Source organism: Heptranchias perlo, chromosome 17 (genome assembly GCF_035084215.1).
Source record: "Heptranchias perlo isolate sHepPer1 chromosome 17, sHepPer1.hap1, whole genome shotgun sequence".
NCBI lineage: Eukaryota > Metazoa > Chordata > Chondrichthyes > Hexanchiformes > Hexanchidae > Heptranchias > Heptranchias perlo.
Genome location: NC_090341.1, coordinates 28,295,466 through 28,314,256, shown reverse-complemented (window position 1 = coordinate 28,314,256; position 18,791 = coordinate 28,295,466). Strand labels below are relative to the sequence as shown.

At 42.0% G+C, this 18,791-nt stretch overlaps 1 protein-coding gene across 2 annotated transcripts in view; it reads left to right on the top strand.

The window, feature by feature from the left end:
• The window catches only part of cfap20dc (CFAP20 domain containing), a 365,860-nt gene that overhangs the window by 154,639 nt on the left and 192,430 nt on the right, over nt 1-18,791 (top strand). For both annotated transcript variants that reach the window (XM_067998825.1, XM_067998824.1), the window contains one exon: nt 10,655-10,769. In XM_067998825.1, the coding sequence (XP_067854926.1) occupies nt 10,655-10,769 (115 nt within the window). The remainder of the gene's footprint in view (nt 1-10,654; nt 10,770-18,791) is intronic.

Here is an 18,791-nt window from a genome sequence, read left to right as displayed (position 1 = left end):
TAAGTCTATCTTGGGCTGGAACGTGGGAGAGGAGTTATTTTGGTTTTAAGATACTGTAAATTTTAATATATTCTTTTAAATAAATGATTTTTGGTGTGATTTCCTATGAGGTAGGTAATAATGCAGGGTATTACCTATTTGGTTACCTCCAGAGCACTAACTTGTGATTTGCTGTTGGCGTTAAGGGATCTGTTAAGCCAACTAATAGAACATTGGATGTAGAGATTAGTTGAACAGGAAATAAGCCACTTGACCGTAGATAGTCAGTTATTTCCACTGGTGGTAATGAAAGGAAATGGTTGCAAAATACTACTGAAGTATAAGCCACATTTTAGGGAGATATTAGAAAAACAGTTTATGAAAATGAAAAAGCCAGCTACCTAGGCAAAAATTCCTCAAAATATAAATAAATCTCAATTATCAAGAGAGATCCAAAGGATTGCAGGAGCAATCTGAAGTACCTGAAACATGAGACAAGGGTAAAGCTAGCACACCATGTGGGGGTGAAAAGCAATCTGTGATGAATAGGGAGTTTTGGTCACATTTTTAATGAAATGTATATATTGTGGTATCTTGGTACAGGGATCACTTTAAATGTGAGTTACCGATGGTTGGTTCCACAGGTGGCAAAAAATACAAATGAGCAAACAGCAAGGAGGACTATCGAAGACTTCAGGAGGACATTGACAGATTAGCAGACTGGTGGCAGATGCAATTTAGTGCAGAGAAGTGTGATGCAAGGCATCGTGGGAGGAAAAACAAGTAATGGGAGCAAAAATTAAAGAGAAAAGCTTGGAGTGTGGAAGGGTGTGGAGAAACAGAGATCTCTAAGGCCCAATTTTAACTTGGCCTGCCTGGCAAGAACAAGAAGGTAGCGGAGTTAAAAATCCTGTGCATCACTTAACACCCTGTTACCACTCTGCCACCATATTGGGGCCTTCCACTGGGCAGTTCTGTGTGAATTAGGTGGGAGCCTCATGACTGTGTGCAAATCAAGGTCCTATGACACACATAGGATCTTGATGCAATATTGAGGGACACCTGGGCAGTAAAGAGGAAAATGTCCCAAAATCATGTTCATGATTATTTTTGTGGGGCTGGGAGGAGTGCTCCTTTGGGCACCACAAGAGTAATGTGGGCTGCTACCACACCCCCGCGGCTCCCCCCCCCCTCCCCTTGGTGTTCAATTCTCCCTGCCCCACACCTAAAGCCTCCCAATACTGTGCTGGCCTGGAGCCAGTGAGATGCCTCTTTGGGGTGTGCAGCTCGCCAGTGGCGCAATAATGAGGCTGAGCCCTTAAAGTGGACCAGATCTCGCTCAGGCAGGTTCGGGTGGGCATTCCACCCGCTGCTCGCCGCTTCTGACGATCCGGATTCTTTCCCCTCAGTCTGGTTCAGTAAAAACTGAAGTCGAATACATTTTAAAGTTCAGCACAACTTTAATAGCAGGGTTCTTAGTCTGCAGCATTGATTTGGACTCCTGATAGAGTCCCTCTATGCTGGCAGAGCAAGAACAAAAACATACAGAAATCCACACGTTTTTATACAAATCAATAGGGTTGGAACATACTTAACGAGGGTCAACACCAATCATAAGCCGGGCATAGGTTGCCATGCGAGGTTACATTATTTCCGGCCAATCATAGATCGTCCATGTGCTGACCATGTTGCTGTTAGACATCAAAGGGGATACTTCCTCACCTTCCAACTTGGAATGTTCTTCCCTGTTCCTTCTGTTCCTTATCTCCCAACCTGGAATGTCTTTCAACTTTGGCTAAGCTCGTTACCTATATTGATCTGCCATAAACATGGAGACATTCAGACCAGTCCTTGAATCACATCAAAGACTCTGCATTGCTAAGACCATGCAAACTTGCTGACTACGCAAACATATGGCCCAGCAGGAGGCCAGGCCACCTGTACCAATCTCAGTTACTAACTAATTAACCCTTTCTATCCATTTTGCATTCTGCTTCTTTGCCACGTAGGCATTTTAATATTTTACCGAAAACTGACCACGTAGGGATTCTCACTTCCATGCCTGGAGTTAAAATTTACCCTCGGGTTTAAATGCATAATTCCTTGAAAGTGTAAATTTAGGTAGATAAAGGCACAAAAAGACCAATGGCTCTTTAGGTTTTATAAATTAGGGATAGATATACGAATACAACACCATGGTTAAATAACAGATAAGAGTCATGTGTGCAGTTTTGGATGCTCAGTTGTAAAAAGGACATGAAGCCACAAAGACCATACAGCTTAGATTCACCAGGATGATATTAGCGATATGAAACTATACTTGTGAGGAGGGACTTGAGATATTGGAGTACTTACATTGGAGCAGAGAAGGGTAAGAGCAATTTTAACAGAGGTTTTTAAAATTATGAAGGGTTTTGAATGGTAAATGGGGAAACACTATTCCTTGGTTGGGACATCAATTTAAAATTGTCACTAAGTTAGGAGAGAAGTGAAGACAATTTTTTTTTACACAGAGTTGTTAAGAGCATGGAATGCCTAATCACAGGGAATTGTTGAAGCAGAATTATTGCATCTTTTAAGGGAGAAGTAGATAAACATTTGAAGCAGACGAAGATTCATGGCTATGTGGAGAAAGCAGGGCAGGGATTAGTTTTGGATTGCTCTAGCAGAAAGCTAGCACACATCTGATTGGCTGAATCGCCTCCTTTTGTGCTGCAATCTCCACTGGTTCTATAGTACAGTCTGGTACACCATAGGTCATTTCAAAGGCACTGGTATGTAGATGCTCCAAAGAAACATAAAATTAGTATGCTGATGAGAAACTCTGCAGGATGACTTCTTGCTTTCAGGACCTGCCACTAGCTTGTACTCTTGGTTACTCTTGTTTTGACTTGCAAAATAACTATCAGCCACATGGGTGAACAATTGATCCTTATATTCCTGCATCCCATTCCTTGAGACTATAGGAGACAGTGAGATCTTTGAAAGCTTACTGCACTGAAATGCATTTGATTCTGTGTGGTCCTCCTTTGGCCACAGGTTGCAGGAGCAGGACACTGATCGAGTAGAGAATGGAACTGTGAATGACGAAGGCCACATTTTTAGGTGGTGGGCTTGGGGTACCAACCAGAGAAGACATCTAGCCAGGGTATGGACCAGTCAGAGAAGGGATCCAGGCAGATTGCAAGTCTACTTTGCAGTGACTTTTGGGCTGTAAATGGCAGGCAGCAGGGTGTGGGGAGAGATCTGGGAAGAGCTGCAGCCTAGTTTTCAGGTTGTCGGTATAGGAAGGGATCTGATGAGAGATTCAGTAAGTTTTGGGTTGCAGGTAAGGGGAGGAATCTGGTCAGGGCGCAGTGTGACATTGAAAATCAAGGTGAAAAGGGTGCAGTCTCAACCCTTTTGTTCAATGTATGCTTCCCTAGTTCCATGTTCATTACCACATCTATTGCTGCCTCTATCCTCCAACCCCCCTTGACCCCTGTATCAACCCCTCCCTGTTGTTCTTGTATGGCCTCAATTCACTTTCACTGCTGTGCTTTGGCCCCTAATATTCCTGTTTGCATTGCTTAGCATCCACCTTTGCTGCCTTGCCCCACTGACATCCCCCTGTATCTAGTCAGCCCCTTAACAAACCTTTTTCCCGAACATCACCATTTGGCCCCCTAATATCCCCTGTAACACTTTGCTTCCTTACGTGCCCTCAACCACCCCAATATCTACCTTACCCCCAAAATTCCCTTCTGACCCCTGCCCCCTCCAACATTCCCAACCTCTTCACTCCGTAACATGTTTCGGTCAGCTTCTAATATGCCCTGCTTACACCCATCATCTTTACTCCCCCACAAGCCTGACATGGTAATTGAAAGGCCTAAGATGGGAAACCAATTATAGCACTGTGACAAAGAATTGCTAGTTTCCCGAGGAGGGTGAACCTGTAGGGGTGTAGTTGTGCTGAAGCCTAGGCCTCAGAGGTTGCACGGTGGCATGGAGGAAAGTGCAGAATTTGATAGTCTTGACCTGGCAGGGTCATGGATGAGGGGCTGAAGTGCAGCACGTGGGCAATAGGTTGTGGGCTCGTGAGTGGTGGATGAAGGCACACAGCAAATAACTCTAAAATTGGCCTAGGGCACAGAAGGATGTTGGGTAACTGAGCTGCCGAGGATAGCTTGGGGAGCAGCATAGAATACGTAGGGAAAGACCCAAAGGCTGCCGGAAGGGAGGACACCCAATGTCGGCTGTGGGAGAAAACTGTAGACTGGTGAGCTGCTGAGAATGGGTTGGGCAGTGCAGAATAGGTAGGGGAGGTACAAAAGGCTGTTAGATGACAAGAAGGAGTCTGCAGACCAGGGAGCAGCCAGGAAGAGTTGCTTGGGGGGGGTGGAGTGGCGTGTTGTTGATGGCAGCAGGGAAGATTCAGCAGCATCGCTACTGGTGCTACACAGCTCCACCAGTGATGGGAGGCCTGCGACTTGATGCCACAGGTCAGTGGGCAGATTAACTTACTGGCACCTACTGGCAACACAAGGACACCACAGGTAAAGCGTAACAACCACCTATGGACTTATTAACCAGACTCTCCATGGGAATGTTTACATAGCATTTTGCAATGGAACACACAACCGATACACCAAGTTATATTTTAAGTGTACTATTTGAAATATTATAATTATAGTATCAAGTTTGTGAAAAAAAAACATTTTGTTTAGAAATGCTGAAACTTCTCTATTATGGCGTAGTCATGTGTAGCGATCTTTGAGTCCATAAAGCAGGTTCCCTGCCTTCGCTTTCCGTCTGAGCTGATGCTTTGGTCTGGTAAAATCCAAGAAAAGGGAGGGAGAGAAAATATGTTTGAGAAAGGGCTTCCCACTCTCAAAACCACTGAAGCAACTTGAATATAAGACCTCGTCAAGGATTGTACTGAAAATCTATATTCTTTTTGGTACTATATATCTTGATCAATACTGCTATCTTCTCTACATTTTCTTAGACTGATGCTCAACAACATGATATCTGATTCTCAGTATCTTTTTTCTGCTCATTGCTTTGAATATTTATTCAACTCCCTTACACTATCAGACATAAGAGGCCATAAGAGATAGGAGCAGGAGTAGGCCATTCGGCCCCTTGGGCCTGCTCCGCCATTCAATGAGATCATGGCTGATCTGATTTTTACCTCAACTCCACTTTCCCGACTTTTCCCTATATCCTTTGACTCCCTTGCTGATCAAAAATTTGACTAACTCAGCCTTGAATGTATTCAATGACTCAGCCTCTACAGCTTTTTGGGGAAAGAATTCCAAAGATTCATGACCCTCCGGGAGAAGAAATTCTTCCTCATTTCCGTCTTAAACGGGCGACCCCTTATTCTGAGACTATGCTCCCTAGTTTTAGATTCCCCATGAGGGGTAACATCCTCTCAGCATCTACCCTATCGAGTCCCCTCAGAATCTTGTATGTTTCAATAAGATCTCCTCTCATTCTTCTAAACTCCAATGAGTATAGACCCAACCTGTTCAATCTTTCCTCATAAGACAACCCTTCCATACCCGGAATCAACCCAGTGAACCTTCTCTGAACTGCCTCCAATGCAAGTGTGTCCTTCCTTAAATAAGGGTACCAGAACTGAACGCAGTACTCCAGGTGTGGTCTCACCAGCACCCTGTACAGTTGTAGCATGACTTCCCTGCTTTTACACTCCATCCCCCTAGACATAAAGGCCAATATTCCGTTTGCCTTCCGGATTACCTGCTGCACCTGTAGGTTGACTTTTTGTGTTTCATGTACAAGGACACCCAGATCCCTCTGTACCGCAGCATTTAGTAGTATTTCTTCATTCAAATAATATTTTGCTTTTTAATTTTTCCTCCCAAAGTGGATGACTTCACATTTTCCCACATTATATTCCATCTGCCAAATTTTTGCCCATTTGCTTAAGCTGTCAATATCCCTTTGCGGGCACTTTGTGTCCTCATCGCAACTTCCTTTTCCACCTGTCTTTGTATCATCAGCAAATTTGGCCACAAGACATTCTGTTCCTTCATCCAAGTCATTGATATATATCGTAAATAGTTGAGGCCCCAGCACTGATCCCTGCGGCACCCCACTAGTTACAGATTGCCGTTTTGAAAATGACCCTTTTATCCCGACTCTCTGTTTTCTGTTAGTTAGCCAATCCTCTATCCATGCCAGTATATTACCCCCAACACCATGAGCTCTTATCTTGTGCAGTAATCTTTTATGTGGCACCTTCTCGAATGCCTTTTGGAAATCCAAATATACTGCATCCATTGGTTCCCCTTTATCCACCCTGCCCATTACTTCTTCAAAGAACTCTAATAAATTTGTCAGACATGATTTCCCCTTCATAAAACCATGTTGACTCTCCTTGATTGTATTATGAGTCTCCAAATGTCCTGCTACTGCTTCCTCAATAATGGATTTTAGCATTTTCCCAATGATAGATGTTAGGCTAACTGATCTATAGTTACCTGCTTTCTGTCTCATTCCTTTCTTGAAGAGGGGTGTTACGTTTGCAGTTTTCCAATCTGCTGGGACCTTTCCAGAATCTAGTGAATTCTGGAAGATTACAACCAATGCATCCACTATCTCTGTAGCCACTTCCTTTAAGACCCTCGATGCAAGCCATCAGGTCCAGGGGACCTTTAGACCCATTAGTTTACCCATTACTTTTTCTCTTGTGATTGTGATTGCTTTTAGTTCCTCCCTCCCCTTTGCTCCTTGATTTTCTACTATTATTGGTATATTATTAGTGTCTTCTACTGTGAAGACAGATACAAAATATCTGTTCAATTCCTCTGCCATTTCCTTGTTTTCCATTATTATTTCCCCAGTCTCATCCTCTAAGGGACCATTGTTTACTTTAGCTACCCTCTTCCTTTTTATATACTTGTAGAAGCTTTTACTGTCAGTTTTTATATTTCTTGCTAGTTTACTCTCATAATTTATTTTCTCCCTCTTTATTATTCTTTTAGTCATCCTTTGCTGGTTTTTAAAGTTTTCCCAATCTTCGGGCTTACCAGTAATCTTTTCCATGTTGTATGCATTTTCTTTTAACCTGATACCATCCTTTACTTCCTTAGTTAGCCATGGTTGGTTCACCCTTTTTGTGGAGTCTTTCCTCCTCACAGGGATATATTTTTGTTGCGAGTCATAAAATATCTTTTTAAATGTTTGCCACTGCTTATCCACCATCATACCATCTAATCTGTTTACCCAGTCCACATTAGCCAATTCCGCCCTCATTCCTTTATAATTGCCCTTATTTAAGTTTCATACAGTAGTTTCAGACCCAAGATCCTCACTCTCAGAATTTCACATCCAGTTTATCATGTTATGATCACTGCTTCCCAAGGGATCCTTTACTTTGAGATCATTAATTAATCCTGTTTCGTTACCCATTACCAGATCCAAAATGGCCTGTTCCTTGGTTGGTTCCCCAACGTATTGGTCTAAGAAACAGTCCCTAATACACTCAATGAACTCCTCCTCAGGGCTATTTTTGCCAATTTGATTTGTCCAATCCATGTGAAAGTTAAAATCGTCCATGATTATTGCATCACCTTTTTTACAATGCCCCCCTTATTTCATGATTAATATTTTGCCCTACAGTGTAGCTACTGTTAGGGGGCCTATATACTACTCCCACCAGTGATTTCTTTTCTTTGCTATTTCTTACCTCCACCCAAATTGATTCGACATCTTGATCTTCTGAGCCAAGATCATTTCTCACTACTATACCAATTTCATCCTTTATTAACAGAGCTACCCCACCACCTTTACCTTTTTTCTTATCCTTCCGAAATGTTAAATAACGCTGAATATTTAGCACCCAACCTTGGTCACCTTGCAACCATGTCTCTGTAATGACCACGAGATCATACCCATTTCTTTCTATTTGTGCCGTCAATTCATCTATCTTATTACGAATGCTGCGTGCATTCAGATAAAGAACCTTTAATTTTGTCTTTTTACCATTCTTTCCTACCCCGGCCCCATTTGCTCGTGCACTCTTATGTTTGTACGCTCCGTCCCTTCCTGACACACTCTGTTTATCATTACCCCCATCACTTTCTTGTACTACTTCCTTGTCTTTTCTCTTTATCAATCTAAACTTTGTCCCACCTGAGCCCTCCCCCCTCCCCCCAATTGAGTTTAAAGCCTTCTCGACTGCCCTTGTTATTCGGTTTGCCAGAACACTGGTCCCAGCATGGTTCAGGTGAAGCCCATCCCAACGGAACAGCTCCCCCTTTCCCCAGTACTGGTGCCAGTGCCCCATGAATCAAAACCCACTTCTCCCACACCAATCTTTGAGCCACGCATTCATCTCTCTGATCTGATTTACCCTGTGCCAATTTGCTCGTGGCTCAGGTAATAATCCGGAGATTATCACCTTTGTGGTTCTCCTTTTTAATTTAGTCCCTAGCTGCTCAAACTCCCTCTGCAGAACCTCTTTCTTAGACCTACCTATGTCGTTGGTACCAACGTGGACCACGACAACTGGATCCTCCCCTTCCACTCCAAGTTTCTCTCCAGCCCTGGCACCGGGTAGGCAACACAGCCTTCGGGACTCTCGCTCTTGGCTGCAGAGGACAGTATCTATCCCTTTAACTACAACCACATTCCTTTTTACTCACCCCCCCACTTGAATGGCCCCCTGAACCACGTGCCATGGCCAGTTTGCTCATCCTCCCTGCAGTCCCTGCACTCGTCCACAAGGGCTGCAAGAACCTCGTATCTATTGGACAAGTGCAGAGGCTGAGGCTCCTGCAATGCCACCTCCTGGATCCCCGTATCTGCCTCACTCGCAATCATACCCTCCTGTCCCTGACCACATGCCAATTCTACAGTATTTAGTCTAAGGGGCGTGACTGCCTCCTGGATCAAAGTGTCCAGGTAACTTTCTCCCTCCCTGATGCCTCGCAATGTCTGCAGCTCGGACTCCAGTTACTCAACTCGGAGCCAAAGTTCCTCGAGCTGCAGACACTTACCGCAGATGTAGTCGCCCTGGACAAAACAGTCCAGTAGCTCCCACATATTGCAGCTGCAACACATCTCCTACCCTGTCAGAACTATTTTATTTATTTACTTGGTTGCTACAATGCCAATCAAATTATTTTTAGGTTGAACCAAGTACTGGCCTTGTTTAATTTATTAAATTTAGTTTTAAAAAAAAAAATTTAGGTTTATGCTATAAGTTACTGAGCACACAGTCCTAAGAAAGAAGAAAGCAGAAGAGATACTTACCACCAACCACCTACCTGCCTTACCTGTGATGTCACACTGCAGTTTTGTTTAGTTGTTGCTGTGACCCGCTCTTGGTACGCTCCTCTCCGCTCTCGGTACGCTCCTCTCTGCTGTCTAAACAAATGGACCTCACCCCTTACTGCACCGAATCCCCTCACTCACCAAATTCCCAATTATAGACTCTGTCAAAACCAGACTCCGTCGATAGCTGCTACTCCGTGCTCCCTCACTTCATATCAACTTCCAGCAAGTTACTCCAGTGATGTCATCAGCATTCCCTGTTAAACAAGTGTAATGAAAATAACACTGAAGTATTTCCAAAATTAAGCATGATTGTTTATAACTGTTCACATTGTTACAAAAGATTTGGCAACAACACACTTTTTAACATTAACTTAAATATCACAACAATTTTAGTGGCTTAATGTGATTCCACTCTAATCACTCTGGAAAACCCAATCAACAAATCTAAGTTAAATGATAGTTAAATATTGTTGGTTTTGTGCTACCTGTGTTTATGTTTAGTTTTGTTTCTTGTGCAAATGGAATTCATAATTTTGATTTGTAGGATCTGAAAAGGAGAGGTTACTTAGTGACTGGATAAAATATTCATACTTTTTGTATTTTCCTGAAACCCTGTTTGGCTATGAAAGCTCAGGCCATAAATACAAAGTAGTAAACAATGAAATATCATTCTCTTAGTAAAAATGTGAGACAACTGATTATTTGTCAATTCCACTGTACAGCACCTAGGAAATGGGGATGCAGAAGTTTTCTTATATAAGACTGAATGCAGTTATCCAATAGAGACAATTCTATTCCAAGTGATCATGGGTTTTAGTCTAAATATATTAAAGGTAGGTGCATGTGCACGCTCTGTAGCAGAGAGCAGTGGCCTATGTGGTGAGCAGTAAAATTGAGCATTGTAATTCAGATTTGGAAATGCGTGTCTAGGAACTGAAGCTGACAGAAAATGTTTTGTGCCAGACTTTGAGCATGACAGATCCTATATGAAATGTCAGGTACACTTTTGAGAATGAAACTACATAATGTTTTTTATTTGAGATGACACAAAATTGAAGTGCAAGAACAAGCAGGTTTATCAAAGCTTTATGTACATTCTGTACACAAATTGAATTTCTTCCTAAGTTGCTGGACTAGTAAAATTCTGTATCAAGCACGGAGATGAATTAGCATGTAAAGTGGTTCCATTATACCTAGGCCCGTGGCCACCAAGTTTGAATATGGGAATGAAAACTCATTACTTATCTTTTAAAAGGGTTATTTTTAAATTCCATTTTCCTATCTATGTTCTGTATGACCTGCATATAAATGATAGGAATATATGTGGTTTTCTTCAGAGAGATTTATAAGATTGACAAGAATCTTTTTATTTTATTCTTTTCAGGATTACTGATTCGGGAAATATCAAGCGACGACTGTATTTATCAACTATCCATAAGGAACTGTCTGCAACCCCACTGCATGCAAAAATACCACTGAGTATTATCAAACGTAAAATTGTACGTCATTGTTAAAATAATTGTCAATAGCTGCAAAATTTTATAATCTTTCAGACTGATATAAAAGGAACTTAACTCTTCATGGTTCAGTATCTTTCCAGGTTTGAAATGAGTTGCATCGGTTTCCACATCCTTTTTCGAAAATTTGTCGCTTTGTCTGATGTTTTGAACTATGAACTATATTAAAAGAGAAATCTAGCTTGTCGTGTTACATTTTCACCATCTAAAGAGTGCAATTGCATCTTCCTGCACAGAATGCCAACAGTGGAGCTTCATACACTACTCTTAATTTTTGGAACTCTGCTAGATTTTTTTGTTGCCTGGAATTCCATCTCATGTATACAAAGTTCAATTGGAGTGTTAGCCAATATTTATTGAATGAGGATTGCTGTATTAAGCTATGTGGCACACGTGACTTCCTAGTTCAGTTGACCATAGGTACCCTAATACAGTTTCTTCAAGTTTTCTGTGCATTTGGCAAACAGGCAAATTTATCTGGCTTATTATCATTGTCTGTGGCTACACCATATTCTGCCACCTAATATACTCAAAGACATTTTGGTCAGAAGATGATGTATTTCATACTCTATAATTGTGCTGTCAACTTTCCACAGAATTATGACCCACAGAAATCAGTATCTTTTATTCATGATTTGGATGTGTGGAAAATGTACAGCACAGAAATAGAGTTCAAACTAACCTCAAGTCACCCTTCCCAGAACACAATGAAGGAAGACAAAATACTGAGGTGCTCCGACTATCAAAATAATTGCAGTGCTCGAAGCTGATTTTCTGAAGAACAATAACATGATTCAGAACATTTGGAAGAGGATTTTAATTGTGAATAAATAACGCCAATTTTTTTTTACCAAAACTGGAATTAACGGACCTCTCACCTGTGTTGCTGAAATGACAATGTCACAGACAATGATTTTGTTACCTGAACCATTGTATGTTCTTGCTCAAGATAAATGAGAGATTAATAGATCCCTTGAATATAGAAGATTAAGGAGTGATCTAATTGAGGTGTTTAAGATGATCAAAGGAGTTGACAAGGTAGATAGAGAGAAACTATTTCCTCCCGTGGGGGAATCCAGAACAATGGGGCATAACTTTAAAATTAGAGCTAGGCCGTTCAGGGTTGATGTCAGAAAGCACTCCTTCACACAAAGGGAAGTGGAAATAGGAACATAGGAACAGGAGTAGGCCATTCAGCCCCTCGAGCCTTTTCCTCCTTTCAGTGAGATCATGGCTGATCTACCGCCATTCACCTGCCTTGGCCCCACATCTTAATACCCTTGGTTAGCAAAAATCTACTGAACTCAAATTTAAAATTATTAATTGAGCTAGCATCTACTGCTTTTGTGAGAGAGAGTTCCACACTTCTACCACCCTTTGTGTGAAGAAGTGTTTCCTAACTGAGCTTCTGAATGGCCTACCTCTGATTTTAAGGTTATGTCCCCTTGTCCTAGACTCCCCCACCAGCAGAATAAGTTTTTCTCTATCTATCCTATTAATTCCTTTCAAAATCCTGAAAACCTCAATCAAAGCGCCCCTTAACCTTATATATTCCAGGAAATGCAAGCCTAGTACATGTAATCTGTCCTCATAATCTAAACCTTGAAGCCCTGGTAACATTCTAGTGAATCTGTGCTGCACTCCTTCCAAGGCCAATATATCCTTTCTAAGGTGCAGTGCCCAGAACTGTACACAGTTCTCCAGATGCAGCCTAACCAGGGCTTCGTATAGCTTTAGTAAAAATTCCTTTCCTTTATATTCTAGCCCTCTCGTTATAAAGGCTAACATTCCGTTAGCCTTTTTGATTATTTTTTGTACCTGGCTACTACATATTAGTGATCTGTGTACATGGACCCCTAAATCTCTATGGACCTCCACTGTCCCTAGCTTTTTACCATTTAAAAAATACTCGGATCTATCCTTTTTTGGTCCAAGATGGATGACCTCGCACTTACCTGCGTTGAAATTCATCTACCACAGTTTTAATCCATCAATGTCTCTTTGTAATTTTATGCTTCCGTCTACGCTACTTACTATGCCACCAATCTTGCCTCATCGGCAAACTTGGATATATGGCTCTCTATTGTATTATCAAAGTCATTAATAAATATTATGAATAGTTGAGGCCCCAACACAGACCCTTGTGGGACACCACTTGTCACTTCCTTCCATTTCGAGTATGTGCCCATTATCCCAACTCTCTTGGACATTCCCCTGTCTACTAATTTAGTTACTTCCTCAAAAAAATCAATTAGGTTTGTCATCAATTATGACCTCCCATGACAAATCCAAGTTGGCTCTCTCTAATCAGCTCAAATTTCTCTAAGTGCCCAGTCACCCTTTCCTCAGTTATAGATTCCAATAACTTCCCCACCACAGATGTTAGACTAACATGTCTATAATTTCCTGGTTTCTCTCTCACCTTTCTTAAATAATGGAGTTAAATTAGCCATTTTCCAATCTAAAGGGACAATTTCTGAATCGAGAGAGCTTTAGAAGATTTTGGCTGAAGCATCTGCAATTTCCTCACCTACTTCCTCCCTGGGGTGGAAACCATCAGGTCCTGGGGATTTGTCAGTCTTCAGTGCCATTATTTTTTCTAATACTGTTTTTTTTTTGTTTACGTTAACTTTAGTGAGTTCCAGTCCTTGATTTTCATTATTAGTTTCCCTGGAATGTCAGGTATACTATCCTCCTCTTCTACTGAGAAGACTGACACAAAGTGATTGTTCAACAAGTCTGCTATTTCCTTATTTTCATTTGCAATATTACCCGCATCTGTTTTTAAAGGGCCCCATACCTTTTCTCTTCTAATATAATTGTAAAAACATTTTGTGATAATCGTGATATCCTTCACAAGTTTCTTTTCGTATTCCCTTTTTGCAGCTCTTACAATCTTATTTGTCTTTTCTGTTCTTTATGTCTCGCCCAGTCCCCTGGATCTACACTATTCTTTGCACTTTTGTATGCCCTTTCCTTGAGTTTTATGTTATCTCTCACCTCTTTTGTTGACCGTTTTATTTGGTAAGAAGCGCTCTTGCTCCTTAGGGGTATATACTGGTCCTGTATTAAGTTAAATTCTTTTTTGAACACCTCCCACTGTTCATCTGTAGTTTAACAATTTTGACCAGTTTGCTGTCATCAGTCTTTGTCTCACCCCATTAAAGTTAGCAGTACAAAAATCTAGAATCTTGGCAACTGTTTCTCCTTTTCAAACCTAACATTGAATTCGATCATATATGATTACTGCTAGATAAATGTTCCCTTACTGTTAGATTATTAACTAAGTCTGGAACTCTCTCTCCCAAAAAGCCGTTGAAGCTAGGTCAATTGAAAATTTAAAAACTGAGATTGATAGATTTTTGTTCGGCAAGGGCGTTAAGGGTTACGGAACCAAGGCGGGTTGGTGGAGTTAAGATACAGATCAACCCATGATCTAATTGAATGGCAGGAACAAGCTTGAGGGGCCAAATGGCTTACTCCTGTTCCTATGTTCCTAACTCTAAGTTTTAGTATTGTCCTGCGGTGTAAATATTGGCTTTTATGAAGATGAATAGGATGTAACCAGTTACCAAACAAACATCAATTATGACATTCCCTATGTTGAAGGAACATTTTTAAAATGTAGACATTCAAACTAATTGTATGCATGAGAATTTTTTTCAAGTGAGCAGTTATGCAAATATAATCTATAAAGCTTCTAAATTATCCATGTAATCTGCAGTAATGATATCACAGAAGAGGTTAGTGCTCTCGCTAACATTGCTGCACATGACTTTCAGCTGCTGGAACTCTTATATGGTGGAAGAAAAACAATATTGTGTATATAGTTAATTTAAAAGTGAATTGGATAAACATTTGACAAGGAAGAATATAAAAGGATATAGAGAATGAGCAGGGCAATAAACAGCACCAGTTGAAGAGCTAACACTGAGACAGGCACGGTGACTGAACGACTTCATTCTGTGCTGTAAATTCTATGATTCTGTGGTCTCTTGTGTTGCTCATGGACAAAAAAATGTCTCTTGCTTTCACTTTCATTACTTCTTTGCCACTATAATAAATTTGTTGAGTCTGAGTAGAAAGTCTAAAAATTAATTGTAGCAGGAAATCTGATTAGCATTTTTAGGTAAATGCACAGAAAGGTAATGTAAACTAAAATTAATTATAAATAGAGTTATTCTTATTTATATTTTGGAAAAAATATTCAGGAAATGGTGTCTTTTTTCAAGAAACTCAAGATTCTATTCCAGTAGTGAAATAGCTGGGTTACTGTCCTTCTATCCATCTTATGTCCATATACACCTGGCTGTGCCTCATTCAGGAGGTGCATTTCTTATTTTATGCTGTTTCATTGCATAGAACTGTGGTTCCATATTCCTTAGTTTGACTCCACTATTATCCTGTTAAATGCCAAAATCAAAACTGTCCACCATGTAGGCTGCCAATGCTTCCATCAAGGCTGTTTTAATCACTAATAACAATATTCACTATTTTAGAGAATTAAATTTACAGTTTTATTGAAATATTAATAACTAAGGACCACCAAAAAATCAAATGTTTAATTTTCCATTAGTTGCACTGAGATACATATTCAGTAATTTTTAAAATATAATTGAGAATCCCAATTGTTATATAACTTAGTTATAGAGACACTGTTGTACAGATGGATGGACAGGAGCCGTTTAATTGTAAATTTAGGTCTCAAAATTGTAACCTTTCCAAGCAGTTGATGAACACTGATATTGAATATTGGTAACTGCGAAGTTAGAATAACTTGGTGCATATTTTAATATTGGTGCAGATACTGGTTGCTTTTGCATCAATTAGTTAGTATCACTTTAAAGTGCAATATAAGATTACTGTGATATCTGGCAATTTTAACTGCTAGATTTTCAATAGTTTTTAATGGTGCTGTTGCCAAATCAAGAACAATAAATAATGTGCATCCTAAAATAGTCAGACCACCGTGGTACATCTATAATATGGTACAGCTCTTGTGTGGGTCATCTGCTGTGTTGAAAACTGCTATGCAAACATTTCTTATGGGAATTCCAATGTATAAATGTCCACAGCTGTTAGATTTACCTGTTTGATTTTCCTGTAGGTGATGCTTTAATATGGTTTCCAGTGTTAATCTGATTGCTGACCTGTAACAGCTCCCATATGATGCTGTTATTTTCTCCCCACAAATTACTCAAAATGCTTCCTGAAAAAAAAATTCCATTGGCATGTTTAGATTTATTAATTGTATCTGTATATTTTATAGACTGCTTTACACATGGAAAGTAAACAAGACTGCAAAAATAAGTATCGCTTATAGTTGCATCTTGTACATAGGTTATGTTGAAAAAAGGTGTCAAGTTATAATTAGTGATTAGTTTATATTTATTTCTTTTACATTTATTTCCCCTTCCCTGAATTTCTGCTTCTATGTACTTCCAAGGCTAAGAGGACCACTTTGAGGCTTGTGAGAATGCCAGTTTGAAACTGGCTCCTTTTACCTTTTTTTCTATTCGTTCATGGGATGTGGGCGTCGCTGGCGAGGCCAGCATTTATTGCCCTTGAGAAGGTGGTGGTGAGCCGCCTTCTTGAACCGCTGCAGTCCGTGTGATGACGGTTCTCCCACAGTGCTGTTTGGGAGGGAGTTCCAGGATTTTGACCCAGCGACGATGAAGGAACGGCGATATATTTCCAAGTCGGGATGGTATGTGACTTGGAGGGGAATGTGCAGGTGGTGGTGTTCCCGCTGCTCTTGTTCTTCTAGGTGGTAGAGGTCGCGGATTTGGGAGGTGCTGTCGAAGAAGCCTTGGCGAGTTGCTGCAGTGCATCCTGTGGATGGTACACACTGCAGCCACTGTGCGCCGGTGGTGAAGGGAGTGAATGTTCAGGGTGGTGGATGGGGTGCCAATCAAGCGGGCTGCTTTGTCCTGGATGGTGTCGAGCTTCTTGAGTGTTGTTGGAGCTGCACTCATCCAAGCAAGTGGAGAGTATTCCATCACACTTCTGACTTGGTGGAAAGGCTTTGGGGAGTCAGGAGGTGAGTCACTCGCCGCAGAATACCCAGCCTCTGACCTGCTCTCATAGCCACAGTATTTATATGGCTGGTCCAGTTAAGTTTCTGGTCAATGGTGACCCCCAGGATGTTAATGGTGGGGGATTCGGCGATGGTAATGCCGTTGAATATCAAGGGGAGGTGGTTAGACTCTCTCTTGTTGGAGATGGTCATTGCCTGGCACTTATCTGGCGCGAATATTACTTGCCACTTAGGAGCCCAAGCCTGGATGTTGTCCAGGTCTTGCTGCATGCGGGCTCGGACTGCTTCATTATTTGAGGGGTTGCGAATGGAACTGAACACTGTGCAATCATCAGCGAACATCCCCATTTCTGACCTTGTGATGGAGGGAAGGTCATTGATGAAGCAGCTGAAGATGGTTGGGCCTAGGACACTGCCCTGAGGAACTCCTGCAGCAATGCCCTGGGGCTGAGATGATTGGCCTCCAATAACCACTACCATCTCCCTTTGTGCTAGGTATGACTCCAGCCACTGGAGAGTTTTCCCCCTGATTCCCATTGACTTCAATTTTACTCAGGCTCCCTGGTGCCACACTCTGTCAAATGCTGCCTTAATATCAAGGGCAGTCACTCTCACCTCACCTCTGGAATTCAGCTCTTTTGTCCATGTTTGGACCAAAGCTGTAATGAGGTCTGGAGCCGAGCGGTCCTGGCGGAACCCAAACTGAGCAACGGTGAGCAGGTTATTGGTGAGTAAGTGCCGCTTGATAGCACTGTCGACGACACCTTCCATCACTTTGCTGATGATTAAGAGTAGACTGATGGGGAGGTAATTGGCCGGATTGGATTTGTCCTGCTTTTTGTGGACAGGACATACCTGGGCAATTTTCCACATTGTTGGGTAGATGCCAGTGTTGTAGCTGTACTGGAACAGCTTGGCTAGAGGCGCAGCTAGTTCTGGAACACAATTCTTCAGCACTACAGCCGGGATGTTGTCGGGGCCCATAGCCTTTGCTGTATCCAGTGCACTCGGCCGTTTCTTGCTATCACGTGGAGTGAATGGAATTGGCTGAAGACTGGCTTCTGTGATGGTGGGGATATCGGGCGGAGGCCGAGATGGATCATCCACTCGGCACTTATGGCTGAAGATGGTTGCAAAAGCTTCAGCCTTGTCTTTTGCACTCACGTGCTGGACTCCGCCATCATTGAGGATGGGGATGTTTACAGCGCCTCCTCCTCCAGTTAGTTGTTTAATTGTCCATCACCATTCACGACTGGATGTGGCAGGACTGCAGAGCTTTGATCTGATCCGTTGGTTGTGGAATCGCTTAGCTGTGTCTATAGCATGTTGCTTCCGCTGTTTAGCATGCATGTGGTCCTGAGTTGTAACTTCACCAGGTTGGCACCTCATTTTTAGGTACGCCTGGTGCTGCTCCTGGCACGCTCTTCTACTCTCATCCCCTGGTTTGTTGGTAATGGTCGAGTGAGGAATATACCGGGACATGAGGTTACAGAATGTGCTGGAATATAATTCTGCTGATGGCCCACAGTGCTTCATGGAAGCCCGGTTTTGAGCTGCTAGATCTGTTCTGAATCTATCCCATTTTGCAAGGTGGTAGTGCCACACAACACGTTGGATGGTGTCCTCAGTGCGAAGACGGGACTTCGTCTCCACGAGGACTGTGCGGTGGTTACTCCTACCAATACTGTCATGGACAGATGCATTTGCAACAGGTAGATTGGTGAGGACGAGGTCAAGTAAGTTTTTCCCTCGTGTTCCCTACCTGCAGCAGGCCCAGTCTGGCAGCGATGTCCTTCAGGACTCAGCCAGCTCGGGCAGTTGTGGTGCTACCGAGCCACTCTTGGTGATGGACATTGAAGTCCCCCGCCCAGAGTACATTCTGTACCCTTGCCACCCTCAGTGCTTCCTCCAAGTGGTGCTCAACATGGAGGAGGACAGATTCATCAGCTGAGGGAGGACAGTAGGAG